At 41.5% G+C, this 19654-nt stretch overlaps 3 protein-coding genes across 3 annotated transcripts; 2 read left to right on the top strand and 1 right to left on the bottom strand.

Annotated features, from left to right (window-relative positions):
• Positions 1-565: 565 nt before the first annotated feature.
• On the top strand, positions 566-3927 carry cldn35 (claudin 35). The gene has a single exon (XM_018705207.2). It carries the CDS (start codon positions 3027-3029, stop codon positions 3714-3716), a length of 690 nt encoding a protein of 229 aa, XP_018560723.1. The 5' UTR covers positions 566-3026; the 3' UTR covers positions 3717-3927.
• A 117-nt stretch (positions 3928-4044) lies between these two features.
• Positions 4045-6300, bottom strand: c19h1orf109 (c19h1orf109 homolog (H. sapiens)). Its single transcript, XM_018705208.2, has 4 exons — positions 5829-6300; positions 5405-5584; positions 5205-5323; positions 4045-4669 (listed from the first exon to the last, which is right to left on the bottom strand). Exons 1-4 carry the CDS (start codon positions 6095-6097, stop codon positions 4629-4631), a joined length of 609 nt encoding a protein of 202 aa, XP_018560724.1. The 5' UTR covers positions 6098-6300; the 3' UTR covers positions 4045-4628.
• A 36-nt stretch (positions 6301-6336) lies between these two features.
• Positions 6337-10380, top strand: cdca8 (cell division cycle associated 8). Its single transcript, XM_018705206.2, has 11 exons — positions 6337-6482; positions 6804-6896; positions 7344-7472; positions 7703-7743; positions 7866-7941; positions 8111-8178; positions 8303-8385; positions 8483-8581; positions 9235-9364; positions 9833-9919; positions 10032-10380. The coding sequence occupies exons 2-11, from the start codon at positions 6806-6808 to the stop codon at positions 10065-10067; spliced, it is 840 nt and encodes a 279-aa protein (XP_018560722.1). The 5' UTR covers positions 6337-6482; positions 6804-6805; the 3' UTR covers positions 10068-10380.
• Positions 10381-19654: the final 9274 nt, after the last annotated feature.

Raw genomic sequence — 19654 nt, 5'->3', positions numbered from 1 at the left:
ATGTTGCTAATATAAGCTGTGAATCTAGCATGTAGTTACGCTTTAACTATATTCTTACCATGCTACTTAGTGGAGATGGAGTTTTACTGTTCTTCCTTTTAGGTGAGGATATGGCAAGAACAGCTGTGGACTCATGCTTCATATAAAGCCCAGTCACGTTTCCTTTTACACTCTGACTATAAGGGCCAGAGGATCCTTGGGCTTCACAACACGACCCTAGAACACTAAACTTTTACATATAATTATTGCAAGCACTCACAAATTCTTGTATCTGGTTATTTGATCATAAACCACAGTTCTCCCACACACACATTTTGGGGATATAAGGTAGACAAATTCAGTACAACAGTGAAATAAAGAAGCAAACAGCTAGAAGTCTGCATTTGATGGGCAGCTCTGTCATGTCTATTCATAGTTGAATTTATTAATAAACTGAACCAAATCCATTTTAAAACTAATATTTTATCTCATATTTGTTTATAAATGTTTGTTACTAAATGTTAAATATTTTAATTAAATGTCACATCCATGTTCTGACATGGTTAACAGATGCCAAATATTAAAAAAAAAAATTCTCATTCAATTTTCCACTTTTCCCGGTAACCTAGGTTACACTACTGTGGTTGTTGTGATAACAATGCCTCCAATCCTGGTGCCTCAGGTAAGAGTTGATGCAGTATGACCTCTCTAGACAAAAAATACCAAATCAGGGATGTTGACTTGCCCATAGATTCTGTATTTTTGTGTGTAAAATGTTAGCAAAAAGCACTAAACTTATCCAATGCATCTTTATTACAATGCAAATAAGGCTATGTGGCATTAACATAAACTGTGGTGTAATTTCACTACAATCCTGTGTTGGACTTGTGCTCCTGTAGTCACACACATACATATACATCTGTCTGTTTATCCATTCACACAGGACAGCCATCATTGGTATGTGTTACCTTCCTCTACCTCCCTTTGTGTTACATCCCCTCTCCTCTCCCGTTTCCTGTGTCCTGGCTGGTTGTCATGACCACCGTTACCAAGGAGAGCGGAGGCTACAGAAGAAAGGAAACCTGAACCACAGATCTTGATGCCACGATATTTAATTCATCGGCACAACGGAACACCGAGGTTCAGTGTAACACAGATGGAGCGAGAGCGGCCTCGGGCAGAAGGGAAATTTCTGAATATGAAGACAAAGAGATACTGTCACAACCTTCTGTTACAGAGAGGCTCTAATTTTTTCCCTCCATTAGCTGTTTACTCAACAATATATTGATAAGAACTATTATAAATGACGTGATACAGTCATGCCATTTCAGTCTGTTTATGTTTCAGCTACATTTTCTTTACATTTAGTGGAAATTAATTCATTAAGATAAAACACAAAAAGCAATGCTGGGTAAGGCTTCAGGATTCTGGGTCATAACATAGTGGTGACTTTTTTTTTTTTTTTAAACCTATAACCTGTGTATTTCTCCTGTGTATTTTCAGCATGTCAGCCTCATTGTGAGAGATACTGTGACCCCACTTTGCAAAGCTGTTTCTCCCTTTCATCGTCATGTCAGACAAAAAAGGCAAATGAGGCTATTTTTTTGTGAAAGCTCCTTTAAAATACACACAAGTTTGTGCTGTATGGAGCAACACAAAGTGTGGAATCCCCATTGTAGAGGCCCCCTCGTGTTGTCTTTGTGTTAACTGATCCACCTACAGACACTGCTCCATCCACCTCTCCCTCCTTTTGTTGTCTCACCCTCTTTTGCCCTCTCCCTCCCTCCCTCCCTCTTGTGAGTGTTTTTTTTCCTGGGGTTCAGTCTAGCTTTCGCAGGTTTGACTGTCAGCAGCCGTACTGAAGATGGGAGGCAGCAAACTGAGGCTCTATTTACCCTTAAGTCTCACTATGCTGCCCTGATTTGTTATTTATGCTCTTGCTGGAACTGTGTTGACCCATTTGGGCTGCGTAGATACCAAAAGGAAACAGCTTTGGGGGGGAGGGTGATGCAGAGCAGCAGCTGAAGTGGCCTTGTCAAGGTTTGGACCCCAGCGCGTTTTATTGTCAACAAGGAGACACTTCAGCCGGTCTGAGCAGCAGTGTTGGATGATGAGCTCTGCTGGCTGTTTTCCTCTGGAAACCTGTGCTTTTTTCCAAGATTAAAAAGCTTGTTTTCCTGCAAAGCTGGAAGGACCCTCTTTCGACTGACCCCTCTACAGCTGATTGTCTATCTCTCAGTGGATATTTCTTTCATTTACTCTGTGAGGAGAAAACATTGGATTTCTGTTGACCAAGAGGATAAAAAGCTACGGCGAAATTTTACTCTGTGTAATCGAGCATCGCTATTTTCAACCTTGCCGTGACAGGATACACTCACAGCAGCATCAGTGGCCTCGAATCCAGGTGTCAGGTTCTATCAGTCTGATCCATCTAGGTAAGGCTACACCGAACCAGGAGAGTGACACTGACATCACTGCTGCTCAACAATCTGCCTCCTGGGTTTGAACCACGGTTGAAGGCAGAGAACCACTTCCACACACAAACTACGGCCTGGCTGAGATCCATTTCATCCACAAAGGCCTGGACTGTGAAGCCCGATCGATCCTGCTTCCGCAGGCCGCCACAGGTGGCTGCACAGCTATCGACTACTCAATAATGCATTGACTCAAACCCAGGAGTGAATAGGAGGGGAAAGTGTGAGAGCCTCTGATCCTCTGAAAAGGTGGATGACTGTCGAGAGAAAGCGAACGATTACATCTGGATAACCCAGCTGAATTGAGGGCATGTGGAAGTGAAAACAGTGAGCAGATGTTGAAGAGAAAGAGAAAAAGAGAAGAAAATGGCTGCTGACAAAGTGAAATTGGGGCGAGGACCGTAGGAAGCTTGGCCAAGTCAGACGACAGAAAGACAAGTCAACCAAGACATTGAACTTTGAAGACCAAAAGAAGGTTAAGAACAAAAACAGGATCTCACCGTAGAGGCAACTGTAGTAGTAAGAGAAACTGGTAGTAGTCAGTTGAAGCTGTGAGTCTAAGAAGCTATCATCATGGTGAACACTGGCATGCAGCTGATCAGCTTCACCTGCGCAGTGACCGGCTGGATCATGGCGATCGCTGTCACGGCCTTGCCTCAGTGGAAGGTCTCTGCCTTCATTGGTAGCAACATCCTGACCTCAGAGATCAAGTGGGAAGGCATCTGGATGAACTGCATCTACCAGACCACTGGTCACATGCAGTGCAAGACATACGACTCCATGCTGGCTTTGCCTCCGGACATCCAGGCAGCCCGTGCCCTCATGTGTTTGGCCATCTTCATGGGCTGGCTCTCCTGCACTGTGTCCTGCTGCGGCATGAAGTGCACCACCTGCGCCGGTGACGATCGCCGAGCCAAGGCCGGCATCGCGCTCTCAGGCGGAGTTCTCTTCATTCTCACGGGCCTGTGCGTTTTGGTTCCGGTTTCCTGGACTGCTAACACCGTCGTCCAGGATTTCTACAACCCCAACGTGCCCTTGATGCACAAAAGAGAGCTGGGCCAGGCGATTTACCTGGGCTGGGCGGCTGCAGTTATTCTTATGATCAGTGGAGCTGTGCTGAGCAGCACCTGCCCCCTCATGGAGAGGGGCGGCAGATACCGGAGGGGTTACATAGGCCGGAGCTTTGCTAATTCACCCGCTTCAGCGCCAGATCCCCCAAAACCTATCACATCCAACAGTCTACCATTGAAAGAGTATGTATAGGAAGAAGGAATACCAGCAAGTGGAGAGAAGGGGAAGTTGATGCTGTTAAAAACTTTGTAACTCTGGTTCTTTCCTATATTTACTGTCCCAGGTTTTAGGTCTGTGACTTTTAAGCTATAAATTGAGATCTATATATTTATTATATATATATTTTCAACCTATATTTTGCTTAGTTTGTGTATCTCTTTGTAAAGTTAACTTGTCTTCAGTACTTAGAAATATTGACATTTGTTTGGAATTTGACTTTTACTGCACTGTGATTTATAGTAGTGCCTGAAGAAAGCCCATTGCCTATACTGTCAAAGCAACAGCATTAACAGAGAAGCACAAATGTTAAGATGGCTTTAATGATGGCTTCTGTTGTGAAGATTGCAGTGATTTCTCATTCATTTATTATTTGACAATGTCATTACCTCTTGGTTTGACACATAAAGCCTTGACTGAGTTTGCATACAACAAAATTGTGAAATAAAATCTGTTTGGTAAAGTGTGCTTAACTAACTACTGTATGTTGGAGCTGTCTTTCTCCTTGTGTGCACTGGATTTTTCTGAAAAATATATTTGCTTTGCCATTTTTGCCATCACAGACAACAAAATGGTACAGTGATTTTACGAAATGATGCCACAATGTCCTTTTGTGGATAGAGGCATCTTTTGATATGTGGTGATTCTCCTCTTCGTGTTGTATACACAGTCTGGTGCATACAAATACTTCCCATCCAAGAACAGATCCGGAGACATTTTACCCAACCAAATAAAAGTCCTCATCCTGGCATCTGAGCATCCAGCAAATTTAAACATGTATGTTTAGTCGGTGTAGTTTTAGTGATGCTAATTCAGTTTTTCTCTTCCATCTTCCTGGTAAAAATGCTGCCACAATCACAAGCTGGTCTGAGTCAAGCTTACGATCCTTCATTGAGACTCCATGAAGAAGGACACCTTGCAAAGTGTATCTGAAATAAGACAGAGGAATAATTAGGTCACCTACAAATCTTCAGCACCATTTATTTAACAAGCACGTACACTACTAACACTGACAGCTAATGAAATTGAATTGTAGATTTGGCCAGGCACTGGTCTCTAGCTAGCTTGAACTAAAAAGTAAGTTATACACGTAAAGTGACATTAGATCAATATTACAACATGGGTTTGCAAGACAAGGTGCAAAGTTATCTATTTTACGCATGCTGGCCAAGAAAATGAATTATGAATGGAGTCTTAATGTCAGTCAACATTTCTGACATTTTTCCATGTTGCTAGCTAAAAGACAGCTGTAAGCAACTTCACATACTTTGATCCACTATCTAGGTGAATAAAAGGAGTATCTACCAAAACCAGAACTGGATGAGGTGCATCCTCAGTACCTGATTTACAGATTACAGAGGTATAAAAGTGTGTGGACTGATTCAAATGATCTATAAAGGTGTTAGCTAATGCTTAACACAATAACATTTGGCTAAAGAGTAAATAAAGTAAAAGAACATTTACCTGTGATGCAGTCTTCTGCACTGGGAGACTCTAAGGATTTCCATCTCTTGGGAGCAGATTCTAAAAGGGAGATATTGTCTGGTCTCAGTGTCTGAAGCAGAGTTTTCCTCCTCAGAAATCTGAACACACCAGTTGAGGAAAAACAATAGACCCCAAGCATAACGCAAACCCAACCCAACACAAACCCAAACAAAAGATACTGTTGCCGATAGTGACGCTCAGCATCCTGCAGCCACTCCAGCATGTCAGCGATAGACGGGGTGGTGGCTGAGCGCTCAGTTACAGCAAGCACATCCAGACTGTCTGTGTTCTGCTCAAACAGCTGGACGACTGCAGAGACCTGGTTACTGATGGCATCTCGGACAGACTGGAGAGAAGACCTGAGGGAAAGATGGAGGGATGGATGCATGGAGAGATGCTTGGATGAAGATACAGATAGTATACTGTATGTGCCCTGTGTCAAAATCCAAAATACTGTTTTACTCTTATAATAACTGATATTCTCACATGTAACATATTCCCTAAATAAACAGGGGAAAGTGGTGTGTAACAGTAAAACATCGTACTGTTTAGACGTACCATATGCCAGGAGAATACTGTTGCACTATTTACCCAGTTACTTACATCTTCTCGTTGAGTTTGCCCAGTACGGTATCTGTGGCTTGTAAGAGCTTAAAACGCAGTCGATCCTCCAGATCAGGGAAATCTCTGAGCGGTGTGTTGGAGATTTGGACGTTGGACAGCGCTCTGGACTGCTCTGCCAAATTCCCGAGAGACACCATTAGAGGGCTGCACTCGGCCAACACACTCTTCCATACGGTCTGATTGTTTTCTAGAGTCTTGAAGCTTTTCCTCAGCGCTTGGTGAAGTGATGATAGTGCGGGTTTAGACATTTCAGGTGCCGATTTTAGACATTAGTTGACCCAAAAAGAAAGCTACATGTGTACAATAAAATAGTAATTGTATTTCGGTATGTTTTCTACAGTTCTGGAGCAAATGACTTCTTTAACACCCTTTATGTAACCCTGTAAATTTAGCTAGCGCCCCGATACTAACATCACATTTCTACCATGTTGTTCGAGCACCATTTCCGATCCCCTGATGTAAACACTGACGTTTGGTGCTATGATAGGTCGAGAACGATTTTACCATGACGCAGACAAAACGCGCGTCCTAATTGGCTGATTTTGGGTGTTGGCCCCTCCCCGCGCGAAGATTTGAAAACGGCTTCGTGAGAAAGGCAGGAGCTGAGTGTCCGTGCGGTAAAAACACAATCAGGTAATGAGTTGTTTGTCGAATACATATCACTGTGGCGAAAGATTGGTTAGTTAGAGTGTTTATGAAACTTTGTTCGTGTGAATGAGACAGTACGATAAAGTAAGTCAGCCATTTGCGGGGCAAGCTCGGCATCTTGCTAACTAGCTAGCATTAACGGTTAGCTAGCTAACGTTAAGTTCGTTTGATTTTGAGCTAGCCGCATATCGGTAGTTTCAAGTTAAAAGGACAGAAATGCAACATGGTGGTATTACTGCTGCGTGTTGTCAAGTGTGAGTGTGTGTAAGTGTACGCTGACTTCTTCTTCGGTGTCCATACATGCAGACATGGCTCCCAGGAAAAGAACCACGAAACAACGGAAAAACAACCCCAAGTCGGCCAAGCTAGAGGCTTTCCTGGAGGATTTCGACAGCGAGGGTGAATATATTTCACTAATGGTCGAAACACTACAAAACACCGCAGTTTCCAGGGATTTAAGTTTTTTTCCTTTTTCTGATCAACTCGTTGTTGTGGAAGGGTGTTGGACTTAAAGCTTTTTAAAAACCCTCTTGTAGATGTGTGAAACATACATTTTCATGAAGCATTCATGTTTGTCCATCCAGGCCACCGTTGCATTGTGTGATACATTGTTGTATTAGTACTTTTACTTGAGTGAAAGGTCAGAATACTTCCTACCCCTGTATAGTGCACCCAGCAACATAAAAGCCTGTCTGGGACTGATGGCCAGTTTTTGTCACAGTATCTGTTTTAAACTGTCATTACACTCTCTTTGTTAATTTAGTCCAGTCTAATTACTGAGTTTTTGATCTACTTTATAAACCACTGTGTAGTGTAACTGTAACACTGCAACATTTGTTTTTACAGTGAAGACAAGAGTTGGACAACTGAAAGAGAAGATCAACCAGCTGCTGAAAGATGTTGACAACAGCTACAACATGGCACTGATTAAACTCCCCAAAGCTGTCAGGCTGATGCCCTGGTTGGAGCATTGCAGTAAGTTGACTAAAATCCTCTCACATTAGTTTCATAAAACCCAAACTAGCCTGATTCTGTGGATATCTTTGATACTTAGATAGTTAGATACAACACAGTGAACCTTGTAAAACCCTGCCAATGTGCACTATATAGTATGAGTTGCTTTTTTCTGTATTTTACACTTGATTTATTTCTTGATCATTAAATGAAATGTAATTCCCTGCCCCACTCCACTCTACTCTCTGCAGAGTCTGAGAAACCAAAGTCACCAGAGGTGGACAATAAAAAGGTGAGTTGATGGTCTTTGTATCTCATATGATCTTTTATGATTCATGTTTCAGATGCTCTTTGGCTTGTGCAGGCACACCTTGTGTTGTATTAAACGCTGATCTGGTTTTTGTCTGTTAACAGAGAGAAGAGGAGGCTGCTATTGTTGAGAGTGTTGTGGCTGAGGACCACACAGTACTCCTGAAATCAGTAAAGAAAAGTATGTTAAAACTAGTTTTTGTGTTTTCTTAAAAGTCTTAAATGAAATAAGTCTAAAAACAAAGTGCTGTTGCAAATTTGGATAGGATGGACTGAACACATACAAATGCTGTCAATCCAGTCAAGAATTTGGAAAATAATCTTTATGTCTTTTTGTCTCCAACCCACAGCAACAAAGAAAAAAGGTGCAGCCAAATCCAGTCCAGAGGATGAAAACACACCTAGTACAACAAGGAAGGTAGTGGCTGATTTTCCTTTTATCACATGGGAGAGAAACAAAACACAGCTGAATGTTAGAGAGCCTCATTGTTCATAAATGTGTGGAATGCCATTTATGTGTTGTTTAAATGTTCTTAATTCAGGGGAAAGCTACAAGAAAGCCCCCAACTACATCAAAAAGAGCAAAGGCGCTGTCAGTCAGTAAGCAGAGCACCTCCATCAGACGGTGAGACATCTCTTTTCTTTCCCTCTTCCTTTTTAACACCTTTCTCAAGTTTAGTAGCCCAGTAATGTGATATTAACATGTCTCTGTCTGGATTCAGGTCGACCAGGAAGCCTTTGGTGACTCCAGCCAGGAGCATACTGGATTCTTCTCTGATGATGGGACCCACTCCCCTCATCACCCCACGCTTCGACCCAAGGTAAGTATCAAAGTTACAGCTGCCACTACTGTTCTCAATGTTCCTGCAGTGAAGGATGTCTCATCCCCTGTAAACCGAGGCAGCATATATTTGCTGTTTGCTTAAATTAAATTCTGGAGAAGGTTAGTCTGATGCTAAATAAAAGCATGAGAGCAAAATGGGAAACACAGACAAATTTGTGTTAAAACCTTCTGCCAACACATGACACAACCCATTGCAGATCTCTCAATTGTGATTATGTAGCTCATGTTATTGAAGTCTTGAATGTGCCCATTATATGCTATATTAAGTATTTAACACTGAGGAAATTTCACCAACAGAAATTCCTTTACAGTCATTGCTTTTTACTGTTACTTTCATAAAGCACAATGGGCAAATAAATGCCCAAACTGTTGTATTAAATCTCAGGTTGCTCTTTAAAGCACTATCTCCTTTTATAGATGTGTAAGTGGATCCTGGCATCTTTATCAGTTTTATACATTAAATGGGCTCTGGAGACTTGTTCTCGTAGCTAGCTCACTAATTTGAAATGCTGCTGTTATGGACCTTTTGGTGCAATTTATTCTCTTGGATCCTGGGTTTTCTTTTCAAAACTGAAGAGAATACTCACAGCGAGCGGTTTGTATTCCTCACCACGAGCCTCTTTTCCCCAGGCTTCCCAAGACCCCTGCTGTGAGAGTTCCCCGCCACAAAGAGAGGGTCTATAGCATTTCAGTCAACGGTTCTCCCATTGCAGCAGGAAATGAGGACATCGTCATCAACGTCCCCATCGGCAACGGAGAGGTGAGTCCATATTTGTCTGCCCTCAGATTTCTGGATGCTACAGAACATTATTTTATTTAAGTAATAAATTGTGTGAACCAGGAGTGTTGGCAAAGGACAAATTCTTATTAACATAACTGAGTGGCAAGAACTTAAGACCACTTCATAATCACATATTTTTTTAATTAGAATATAGCAGTTCCATGTAATTCTACATTGTTATTGGAAAGTCCATCTTTGGAGACATGTTAAAATTAAGATACAGTTACTGATTGTATGAGGGGATAATTATAATGGGGGGATTTAGTTAGGATATCAGGGTTTATATATTAGTGATACAGTCTTCCTTTGTGGTCTGTTTGTTAGGTCTGTATTTATGTTGAAATTTGAGATTATATGTATTTTTGCAAAGGACCTTGAATTAGCCTGATGGAGCTGGTTAATTTACATTTATAATTTTACAACATTTTGTCTTGTAACTGTGACCAGAGCGTTCAGCTGTTGGCCAGTCAGATGGACTCAGTAGACCTGTCACTACTGGATGAAACTGCCCTGAAGAGCATTCGGCTGCTGAAGGTACAGTGTATTTATCTCTGCAGGACATTTCTGTAGTGGCACTGTGGTTGTAAGGGAAGTTTATTTGGATTTGCCTTTCCTCTCGTCATTTCTGTTTTTGTTTTACTTACAGAATCGCCTCACCACACTGTGTGGAACATCAGAGTGACCTAACCAGATGATATTTTTTTTTATGGAAATTAGATTTGAAATTAGTGGTGGGGGGATTTTAGTTGTTCTGCCTTTGCAAGCCTTCAAAGACTTGTAAGATTATTTTTACTGTTCGTTCTTTGATTCTTTTGTAAATATACTCTAATCCCACGTTTTTATTGTGTTTTTTTTTTTTTGTTACTGTTGAGCTCAACGGTGCCACATGCTTCCATAAATCAGCTTGCATTTCAGTTATTTGTGCAAATACATACAGTACTTCATGTACATAAGTTAATCTTTGTCTGCAAAAGTCATAAAGGATTTTGACCACAGCTCTAAATTTGTGTGATATGTTTTATTTTGGGATTCAAATTTGTTGGTTCAATAAGAGTGCGAATGAGCTTGAACACAAGAAATCACATGTTGTAGTCATTAGCAGCATTCACAAGTCAAGATGTTTTATGTGGACAGTTAAAACTTCATCAAGCTGCACCTTTACATAGTAACCAGCAGGTGGCAGCATTTCACTATAGGAAGATTGGATATCTGTGCTAGTCACAGGCAGCCTCTCTGCTTCTCAGTGGTCTAGGTGTTTCTGTTCAGGCCAATAATCAAAGATAAAAAGCTTGATTTCTGCACTTGTTTATTCCACAGTAGATGACATAACTACTGAGATCAGTTGGTTTTCTGTCAAACCTTTAACACAGCATTGTATTCTAGTTGCTGACTTTTTAAATGTACTGTGTATCATTGAGTTTCCTTACATAATATGGGAAGTTACAGGAGATGATGAAAATCACTGCGGTCGTGCAGTTTCACTGTTGAGCTTTATTATGATACCATGAATGATTTATTAGGTTTATTATGATGCTGGCAATGAGCAAAAGTAGCACAACTGTTACCAGAGCTGTCCACCTTTCTCCTGCATGTAATTTTCCTCTATAGATATAACAAACTTTTTTGCCAATGTAAGAAGTTCCTCTTGTCCTTTCACGACTTTGTTTACTCGGAGGGACATTAGTGAGTCACGTGACATGCTGTTGGCAGGAAGTGACAGCCTTTACCCATTTCTGGCACAGGAACCTGCACTCTGACCTTCGGGGACATCATAACGCTGCCAATTAGAAGCTTGTTAAGCTTCGTTAGGCCTGATGAGCTCGTTAGGATTTCCACCTGGGATGGTGACCTGGGTCAGACCGGGCCTAACCTTGGGCCCAGACAGACAAGCATAGCTCTTTGCTATTCCCGTTAGATTCTCATGCATCATATGCTACAAAGCCACGGCATGGGAACTCTGTGCCCCCAGCTGAAACTGGGCCTAGTACCTTCCATCTGTATCCATCTCAAGCGCTTTATCATCTGCTGTCTCTTGCTGTGCAAACTGTGTTGCAGAGGTAAAAACCAAACTGCATCCCTACAAACGACAGATGTTGTGGTCAGTGGTGCGTGCAGTTCAGCTCCCTCGTTAGTGGAGTACCGAGCCCTCGCGCACCTGCTCTACATATCATAGAATTTTTCTAGTTTTGCCTCTGAATGGATTGGATCCTTTTTTTTTTATTCTCTAGGTGGGTGGAAAATTGCCATTTTGCACGGATGGCTTGGTTTTCAGTAAGCACGCAGGCAGTGGCGCAGTGACAGGTGCGGTATGGATGGGGCGGATTTTGAGGTCACAGAGCAACACTGCTACATAAATCATCTGCAGAGATGTTCAGGATGAAGGACTGGAACCTGAGATAGTGGGAGGGGGAGACACATTACAGAGATGCTTGGTCACTTGCCAGCCAACTCTATATTAGTGTTATTCTGTGCTGTTTTATGTACTTACCTTACAGTGTCTTTTAGGGCATTGTTTTGGTTTTACAGCTCCTAATTTCACTTTTGGCTCAGTCATTAGAGCTGTTGCCAGAAAGACAAAAACTGCTCTGGTGAACCGACTGTATGCTACATGCTCACTGCCAAATAGCACAGAGAGTCATCAACTAGCTGATGAACATACAGTACAGTGAAGCATTTAGCAGGTGAGCCAGGTGTTTTTCCAGAGGCTGATAAAGACCACAACACAGATGAAAGGACAGTGAATATTGTGCTTACATTTGTTGGGTGGCCAGAAACATGACTCCAAATGAAGGCTGATGTCAGTGTTTCCTGGATGTGTAATTGGTAAATAACTTGCCATTATTGCCATGGCAATAATATCCTAGTTACGTTTACAGGAGGAGTCAAAGTGGCCAAACATGAATTAATACTCCCCCCTTGAATTCCATGAGTGTTTTTTCTTTGTTCCACAGCCAGCCCAAACCTCCGCCAATCCTGAGGCCCTAACCTCACCCTCCCTCACTCTCATTTTATATTCCCAAAATCTGTTATCATTAACACATGTGTCTGACACACGAATGTGGAGTGTTCCTCAACAAAGCTGGTCCCTCCCCAAACTGCTGGAGCTGTTGGTTAATTGAGCCTCCAGACCTGGGGAAACTGCCAAATTTCCTGCCAAGACGAATGAACCTGGCAGAGGCGTGTTCTCCCAGCGAAATTAATTCTCTGGTGCGTCGAGGCCTCCTAAAAATCCCATCCGTCAAACGCACCGCTAATCGATTTATTCATGTGCTCACACCTCCGTCTGCCACTGTCTCTCACTCAATTCATACTGAGCCAGCCACGGGTCGAGACTCATCTTTTGCTAAGTTGGTTTGTCAGCACAATCCCACCCCCCAAAAAAAGTCACTGGATGCTTTGTTCTGTCTGTTTTGGTGATGGAGAGTTATAAGTAAACAAACTGATGGATAAGTGAAGTGGCAGAGGGGAGGAAGAGGTAAATGGCACAGAACTGCACCCACATGATGCATTCTGGGCATGTGTTCATCTGGTGGCCAGCAGGGTCCTGATGGCGTTTTGATGGGCAGCCCCTCTGTCGCTCAGACACCCCTGACGAAGGGCGGGGTGGAGGGGAACATCTGCTGCCAAAGAAAATCCTGTGGAAATTAGGCCCTGAAAATAACAGGCTGCTCTGTGGAGAGGCAGGAGGTTAATGCCATTTGCTGATTGCACAGAGACGAGAAAAGCCCCTTGGTGGCTCTGAAATTCAGACATTTGTCTGTGAGAGACACAACAGCACTTGTTGGCACTAGGTACCAGAGGAAGTTACTGACATTAAACCTATTCTGTGATTCAAGAAAGTACTTGCGTCTGTGGCTTGTGTAAAAGAAATGATCTGTGCAGATTTGTCTCCTCACAGGAAAAATAGATTTTTATATACTTTCTCCAGAACGCTGTTGAAATCTGTTGAAGTGTAATTGCTTTAAGCATGTGAAAATTTTGTTGAAGTCCTCGGGCTGAGTTGAAACACTGAAAGCAGCGGAAATATAAGAAATAATGTCAGTTGATGCCTTAGTCTGAAACCAAATGAAATGTGTGATATGGTGTTTAAGCAGTTAAAGCAGTTGAATCGTCAGGTTAGATGATAAAAGGTGAAAGCAGCTGAACTGTCACTTGAAGAATAAGTGATGAAATTTCAAATGTCAGTTAAACCAAAAACTGAAAGCACCTGAAAATTTAGTGCACTTGATAGTAGAGTTTAAAGCAGTTAAAAAGCCGAATGTCAAATTTACCTTGAGCCCTGTCAGTTAGAATGACTGCGTGGCAAAGTAGTTGAATTAACAATTGGAATAAAAGCTGAAAGTAGATCAGTTGACGTGTAAGAGTAGCCATGACAAAGATGGAGGCATGAGCTGTCATTAATTTCAACTGCAATGCAATGAATTCTAGGAAAAGTTGGTTGTCAGTTGGTGGATGAATGTAAGAAGTGACAGCAGATGAAATTTCAGTTGAAGACTAAGAGATGAAAGCAGTACCTGCAAATGTTGTTTCTTTGTTGCTGCTGCACTGGACCTTGAGAATCAATAGGATTTAGAAAACTGACCTGCCTGCTTTAAAGAAATTCTGACCTCATTTCAAAGCTTTGCATCATTTTCTGTTGTGTAGTTGGATGGATATTTTTTAAAATTATTATTATTATTTTTACTGGTCACAGAAATGACCAGTTTATCAGCATGTCCTTGTTTGTTAAAACTGATCTTTCATAGTCTGGCCCTGTATCTATTTGAACCAACGATAAATAAATAAAATTCTCTATGTTTGCCATTTTCTTGCTATGAATAGTTTCAGACTCAAGGGCACAAACTTCTACCCTCCTAACAGATGAAACCACAGTGTGCATACACAGGGTTTTAATGTGGATAACATTAATAGTGGAGGCACTAACCTGAGTTTTGTGCCTTTATTCATTCCTATGCTGGACCTGGTGTGGGCAGGTTGAAAACAAGCTTTTCTTATTTGGTTAGACGAATATGAGATGCAAAAACCAGGAAGGGCGACGGAGCAGGGATAAAATAAAGTGAATTCTCACCCCATTCATTACCTCCATCAAAGAAAGAAAAGGAAAGTGACCATAAAAATGAGCGGTGGAGCAATGGCTGGGATTGCCTTTGAGAAATAATTAAAGCCTCTTTGCAATGGTCCCCAGCCTCCAGGAAAAATCCCCATCTTCTGTATGGTCTACAATTGATGTTTGGTTTACCAGCCCCTCTGTATAAAGCAGACCTTCAATAAAGTATATCACCCTATTTGTGAGAGTAATACAGCCCACTGCGGTCCTCAATTAGGTATAAATGACACAGCAAATTGGAAAATTAGGAAGAGAGGGAAGGATAATTTGTTCCAAAACGGGCTAAAACCTATTCATTAGGAGACTGGAGAAGGAGACAAAGGGCCCTGTTTCTGTCCTCCAACAGTAAATCCCACTTTAAGTTCAGATGCCTTACTGTTCACCTTGTCACAGGCTGTGTTTAGGGGCTGATCTTATCACTTATTATGCCTCATATGTTACAAATGCGTGGAATTACAGGCTGTGCCAATGGGTGATGTGTGAGGAGAAAAGCAAATGGAATCTCCCTGGTTAATGAAGTATATTTTCCAATTAGACAAATGTAAATCATAATAGGAGAGGATGATTAATTAAATTTGAACAGCTCACACCGTCTGTAGCGTTTGAGATAATTCATGATTCTGTAAAAAAAACAAATTAAGGTTAACACAGGGCAGTGATGACGTGCAACGTGCTGCTCGGTGAACTACGATGATGTTGCTGGCAGCTGAGACAGTATGGATGGCTTGGTGGCTGAACGTCCTTCAACTAGATGACCTGGGTTAAGTTCATAAGGGTGAGTCTCTGCTTTGTTGAACTCTCCTATTGTTGCTTTGCGGAGAGGACCACTTTGAAGGCTCAGTAAATTACCACATTATTTAGGGTGGTTTTCAAACACCTAAAAAGTTTATTCGTAAAATAAAGTGCATGGCTTTTGAATTGTTTTCCCTCAAAACAAATAAGTCTGTCTTATGAAATGAACTGTGTGAATGACCTGTGTGACTTGTTAAAGCTGCATCGAGTATCTTCTCAAATTCTGGCAGCAGTGAGAGCGATGGCTTTAATATCTCATAGTAGAAGTATACAACCCATTGCCATATTTCTCTCCAGGTTTTTGATTTCACTGCTTGTGCATGTGCATAGCTAGTGGCGTGGCTGTTTGGATGGCAACATCAGCCTGTAAATAGTCTGGCATTTTGAGTCCAAACTGAAATATCGCAACATTTGCTGGATTGTTTCGACATCCTACACATATATTCGTGGTCCCCAAAGGATGAATTCTAATGTAAATACCTTGACGTTTTCTCTAGTGCCACCATGAGTTTGACATTTCCTGTTCAGGCTGACATATCTTGACAACTATTGGATGGATTGCCATGAAACTTGCTGCAGATATTCAAGGTCCATAGTGGATAAACTCTAATGGCTGGTGGTCCACTGACCTCTCTTCTTGTGCCACCAGCAGGTCACAGTCTTCACTTATTCAGTAAAATATCTCAACATCCACCTGGTTTAAATGTTGGTACAGACATTCTTCATTCCCAGATGATGAATTTTAATGACTTTCGTGATCCTGACTTGTCCTTGGTTGAAAACTTTGGTTCAGAGTGAAAACTATAATTTCAATCGCCTGACCTTTCATTTAGCACCATAAAAAAACTTTCTAAACACTGTACTTGCTAAACATCAGCATGTTAACATTGTCACTGTTACCACAAAGCACCACTGTGCCTAAGTACAGCCTCACACAGCAGTTATCATGGGTATAAACTTTCTAGTCTTGTTTTCTTTTAGACACATGGGAGGTAAATGGAGTTTTGTATCTGTATCTTCAGCTAATAGTCAAACTTTTGTCCCACCTTTCTACACCTTAGCTCAACTTCTTAGTTTAAAAGAAACTTCCAAGCTTGTGCAGTGTGTGTGTCAGACAGTTGGAAAACAAAAAGGCGCACTGACAGTTTCTCATTGAGTTTTTGGGGGCACTCAGTGGTATTTTCAGTGACAGGCCAGTAAAAGGAACTGAGCTCAACTCTGATGCAGGAATAAGTTCACAGATTTCATTTCTGCTATTATTTCAGGCTATATCTAAAAGTTGACATTTTCCCAAAGTGTTGTTGTCACTTGATATTGCTGTTCAGCTACGGCTTTTGCTCTGTGGTAAACTGGTCCCTTATGTGCTAGTTTATAGGTTGTGCTTGCAACCCATATGCCTCACCTATATAACCCATATGTTGTATAATATACAACGCTCTCCAAAGACACCTGCTTTTGAAACTAGCTGCTGCCAAAATGGTCAGCTTCAAAGAAAAACATCCTCCCTACATGGTGTCTTGTTTGCTCACTGCATGCAGACGTGGTGTGGCAGCATCTCCTGTCCAGGTGTGTAGTTGTGATTCTGGACACAAAACAATGCAGGGATGAAGTTAGTTGTGATTATGTTGGCGCTGTGAGGTAGTGATTACACACACACACACACACACACACACACACACACTGTGGCTCTTGGATCATTTGAGAAACACCTGTCTCTGTTGGATTTGCAGCAGCAGACCTACATGATAAAATAAGTTGAGGGATCAATTTATCTTCATTTCCAGGCTCTCTTTTTATTAGATGCGGTGATGAGTGATATGATTAGTGGGGGTTTGCATCAGGAGCTGCAGCACAATAATGGGCCCTCCTCTTCCCTAATTCACATATCACACACGCACATAACAAATTTCAGCTCAGTAGACAATAATGTGTTGTTGCAGAAGAGAAGAGGTCATAATGTTGGTTATTAGTATTGCTATCATTTAAATGTGCGGTGGCTAGCGAGATAAGATAAGAGATTAGATAATCCTTTATTAGTCCCACAATGGGGAAATTTAATTTGAGGCCGTTATCTTCGTATTTCACATGGAAAGTAAAAACTAGCATGATAGGCTTTTTCGTTACTTTTTGTTCACATTATTTCAACACTTGCTGAGTCATTGGCAGCTTCTAAACAGTCAGTGTGTGTGTCTCATATCATACATGGTAAGGAGGTCTAGCTATTGTTAGCTGCCTCTCTTTTGTGGTTCCAGCAGACCAGACTTTTCAAAACTCACAGACACATTCCCCCATGATTTGGAGTAGCTAACATAGGAGCAGATGGGACTACGTAATGGCTAACGTAGGCCCCATAGCTAGTTAGCTGCCTGTGTGGCTGTTGGAACTGAAGTGATATTACAAACAATTTTTAGTCTGCCCATATTTTACCAATCAAATAACAGTAGCCTACTGAATGTTGTGAATCATAAATTCACGCCCTCTGGAAGCTGTGATATATCTGACTTGACACTTAATAATACAAAAGTGCCTGTAAACAAAACAAATGAATCAACCACAGGCTGTTGTTCAATGTAATTAAACCCACATTTAGTATGTTAGTATATTGTCTGTGTACAGTATTTTTGACTCCCACACAATTGCCTTTGTAATCACACAGCCAGTCTTATATTTGTCAGATGACTTGAACACTTGAAAGATGATGCATCATTCTCATCTCTACCAACCAACATATGATGTGAATGCAGTTCAGTTTGACTTTAATCTTTTTTTTTTAGACAAGTCATGTATATTTACAGAGAGTGTAAAATTAGCAGTGAGAGATAATAAAGCATCACATAAACCAGCATCTAACTCCATGTAATTGAGAGTACATGGTATTTGTAGCACTAGACTGAGTCAGCAGGGAACATCAGAGTCTTTTCATTAAACAGTCACACTGCAGGGAAAGATGGAGTTCTGCTGCTGAAGGACTGGATCCAGCAACTTTGAAAACTTCTTTAACATCCTTTTGAAAGTAGTTTTATGGTACAAGTCATCTGTCAATAAATCTCTCCCCATGAAGGGAGGAGGTGTTTCACTTTTTAACTTTGGGAATTTTCAGCCGGACATAGTGCACTTATTGATTCAGTATCTCCTGTTGTAATGGTTGTCTTTATAGTCTGAGAGAGAGAGGAGGAGAGAGAAGAAGAAATGTTAATAAACAACACCTAGCTGCTCCCTTTAAAGGGTTGGTTTGCATTGAAGATATTTTTTACACTGACTTCTTTTGATATCCAGCCATACAGATAATCTAGATTTATTTGTCCAGGTTTTGAGAAGTTTTGGAGGTGAGTGTCTTTCCAGAGTCAAAGTTAGTGATTATCCACCAGTCATAAGTTTCAATGGAACCACTTTTTACTGAAGAATTAGTCCCTGTGAAAATGAATGAGGTCTGTGGATTATTTAAAGTTACAAGGACCCTGTTTCTCTTGAGAAATTCAGAAATGACAGGAAAGGAGGGAAGAGAGGAAGATGGAAATGACATGCAACAGAGGTCCCCAGCCAGATTCACATCAGAGATATTGCAATTCATGGTCAGTGCTTTGAACCCCTAAAGGCCACCAGGATGTCCAGAGCTGAAAATCGCTGCTTTTGAGTCATGTTTTTGTCTACCTGATGAATATTAAGTCCAATATTCCCAGCAGAACAATAGAATTGGGTGATAATTCTCTGTCTCCTAGGAAGACTATGACCTTGATGAAGGCCAAATGAGTTGTGCGAATAAAGTTGTGTTCTTTAGTGTGCCTTCTTCGACTTTTTCTCTTCTCCATGCAACTCGAAAGCAGGCAATTGTGTCAGAGCTCCTTAATCTCCCTTTACAGTACACTAACAAATGCACAAAGCAGTCACACGATAAAAGTAATACACACACACACACACACACACATACTAAGTGAGTGAAGACAGGCTGCTGGCCCATCAGTCTGCTGATGTGTCTCTGTGGTCTTGAAAGAGAAATCCAGAGCAGAGTGAGTGAAGTGAGTAAAATGCTGACCTTACTGTAAGCAACACTGGTGTGTTGTTAGCAGAAAACCCTGTTCCACTGTCATGCATCACAGAGCTGTCGACCTCCAGAACCCCTGTGTTTGTCCGGTCAGCCAAAAAAAAAAAAAAAAAAAAAAAATCCCAGGCAGGTGCCCATTTCCTTGCCTGTTTTCCTAGAAAACAACACGCAACATTAAAGACCCCATCATGACTGTTAAGTTGCTGAGCTGCTGATTTCTTCCTCTCCTGCATAATCAGGGTAAATTACATTAGCAGTGGTGGGTTGGGTGCATTAATTTGAGGATTTTCCTCTATGTGGCCTCTACGAAGGACAGCTGCTGCTGATG

The sequence above is a fragment of the Lates calcarifer genome, linkage group LG3 (genome assembly GCF_001640805.2).
Source record: "Lates calcarifer isolate ASB-BC8 linkage group LG3, TLL_Latcal_v3, whole genome shotgun sequence".
Taxonomy (NCBI): Eukaryota; Metazoa; Chordata; class Actinopteri; family Centropomidae; genus Lates; species Lates calcarifer.
This window is presented reverse-complemented; position numbering and strand designations above follow the sequence as displayed.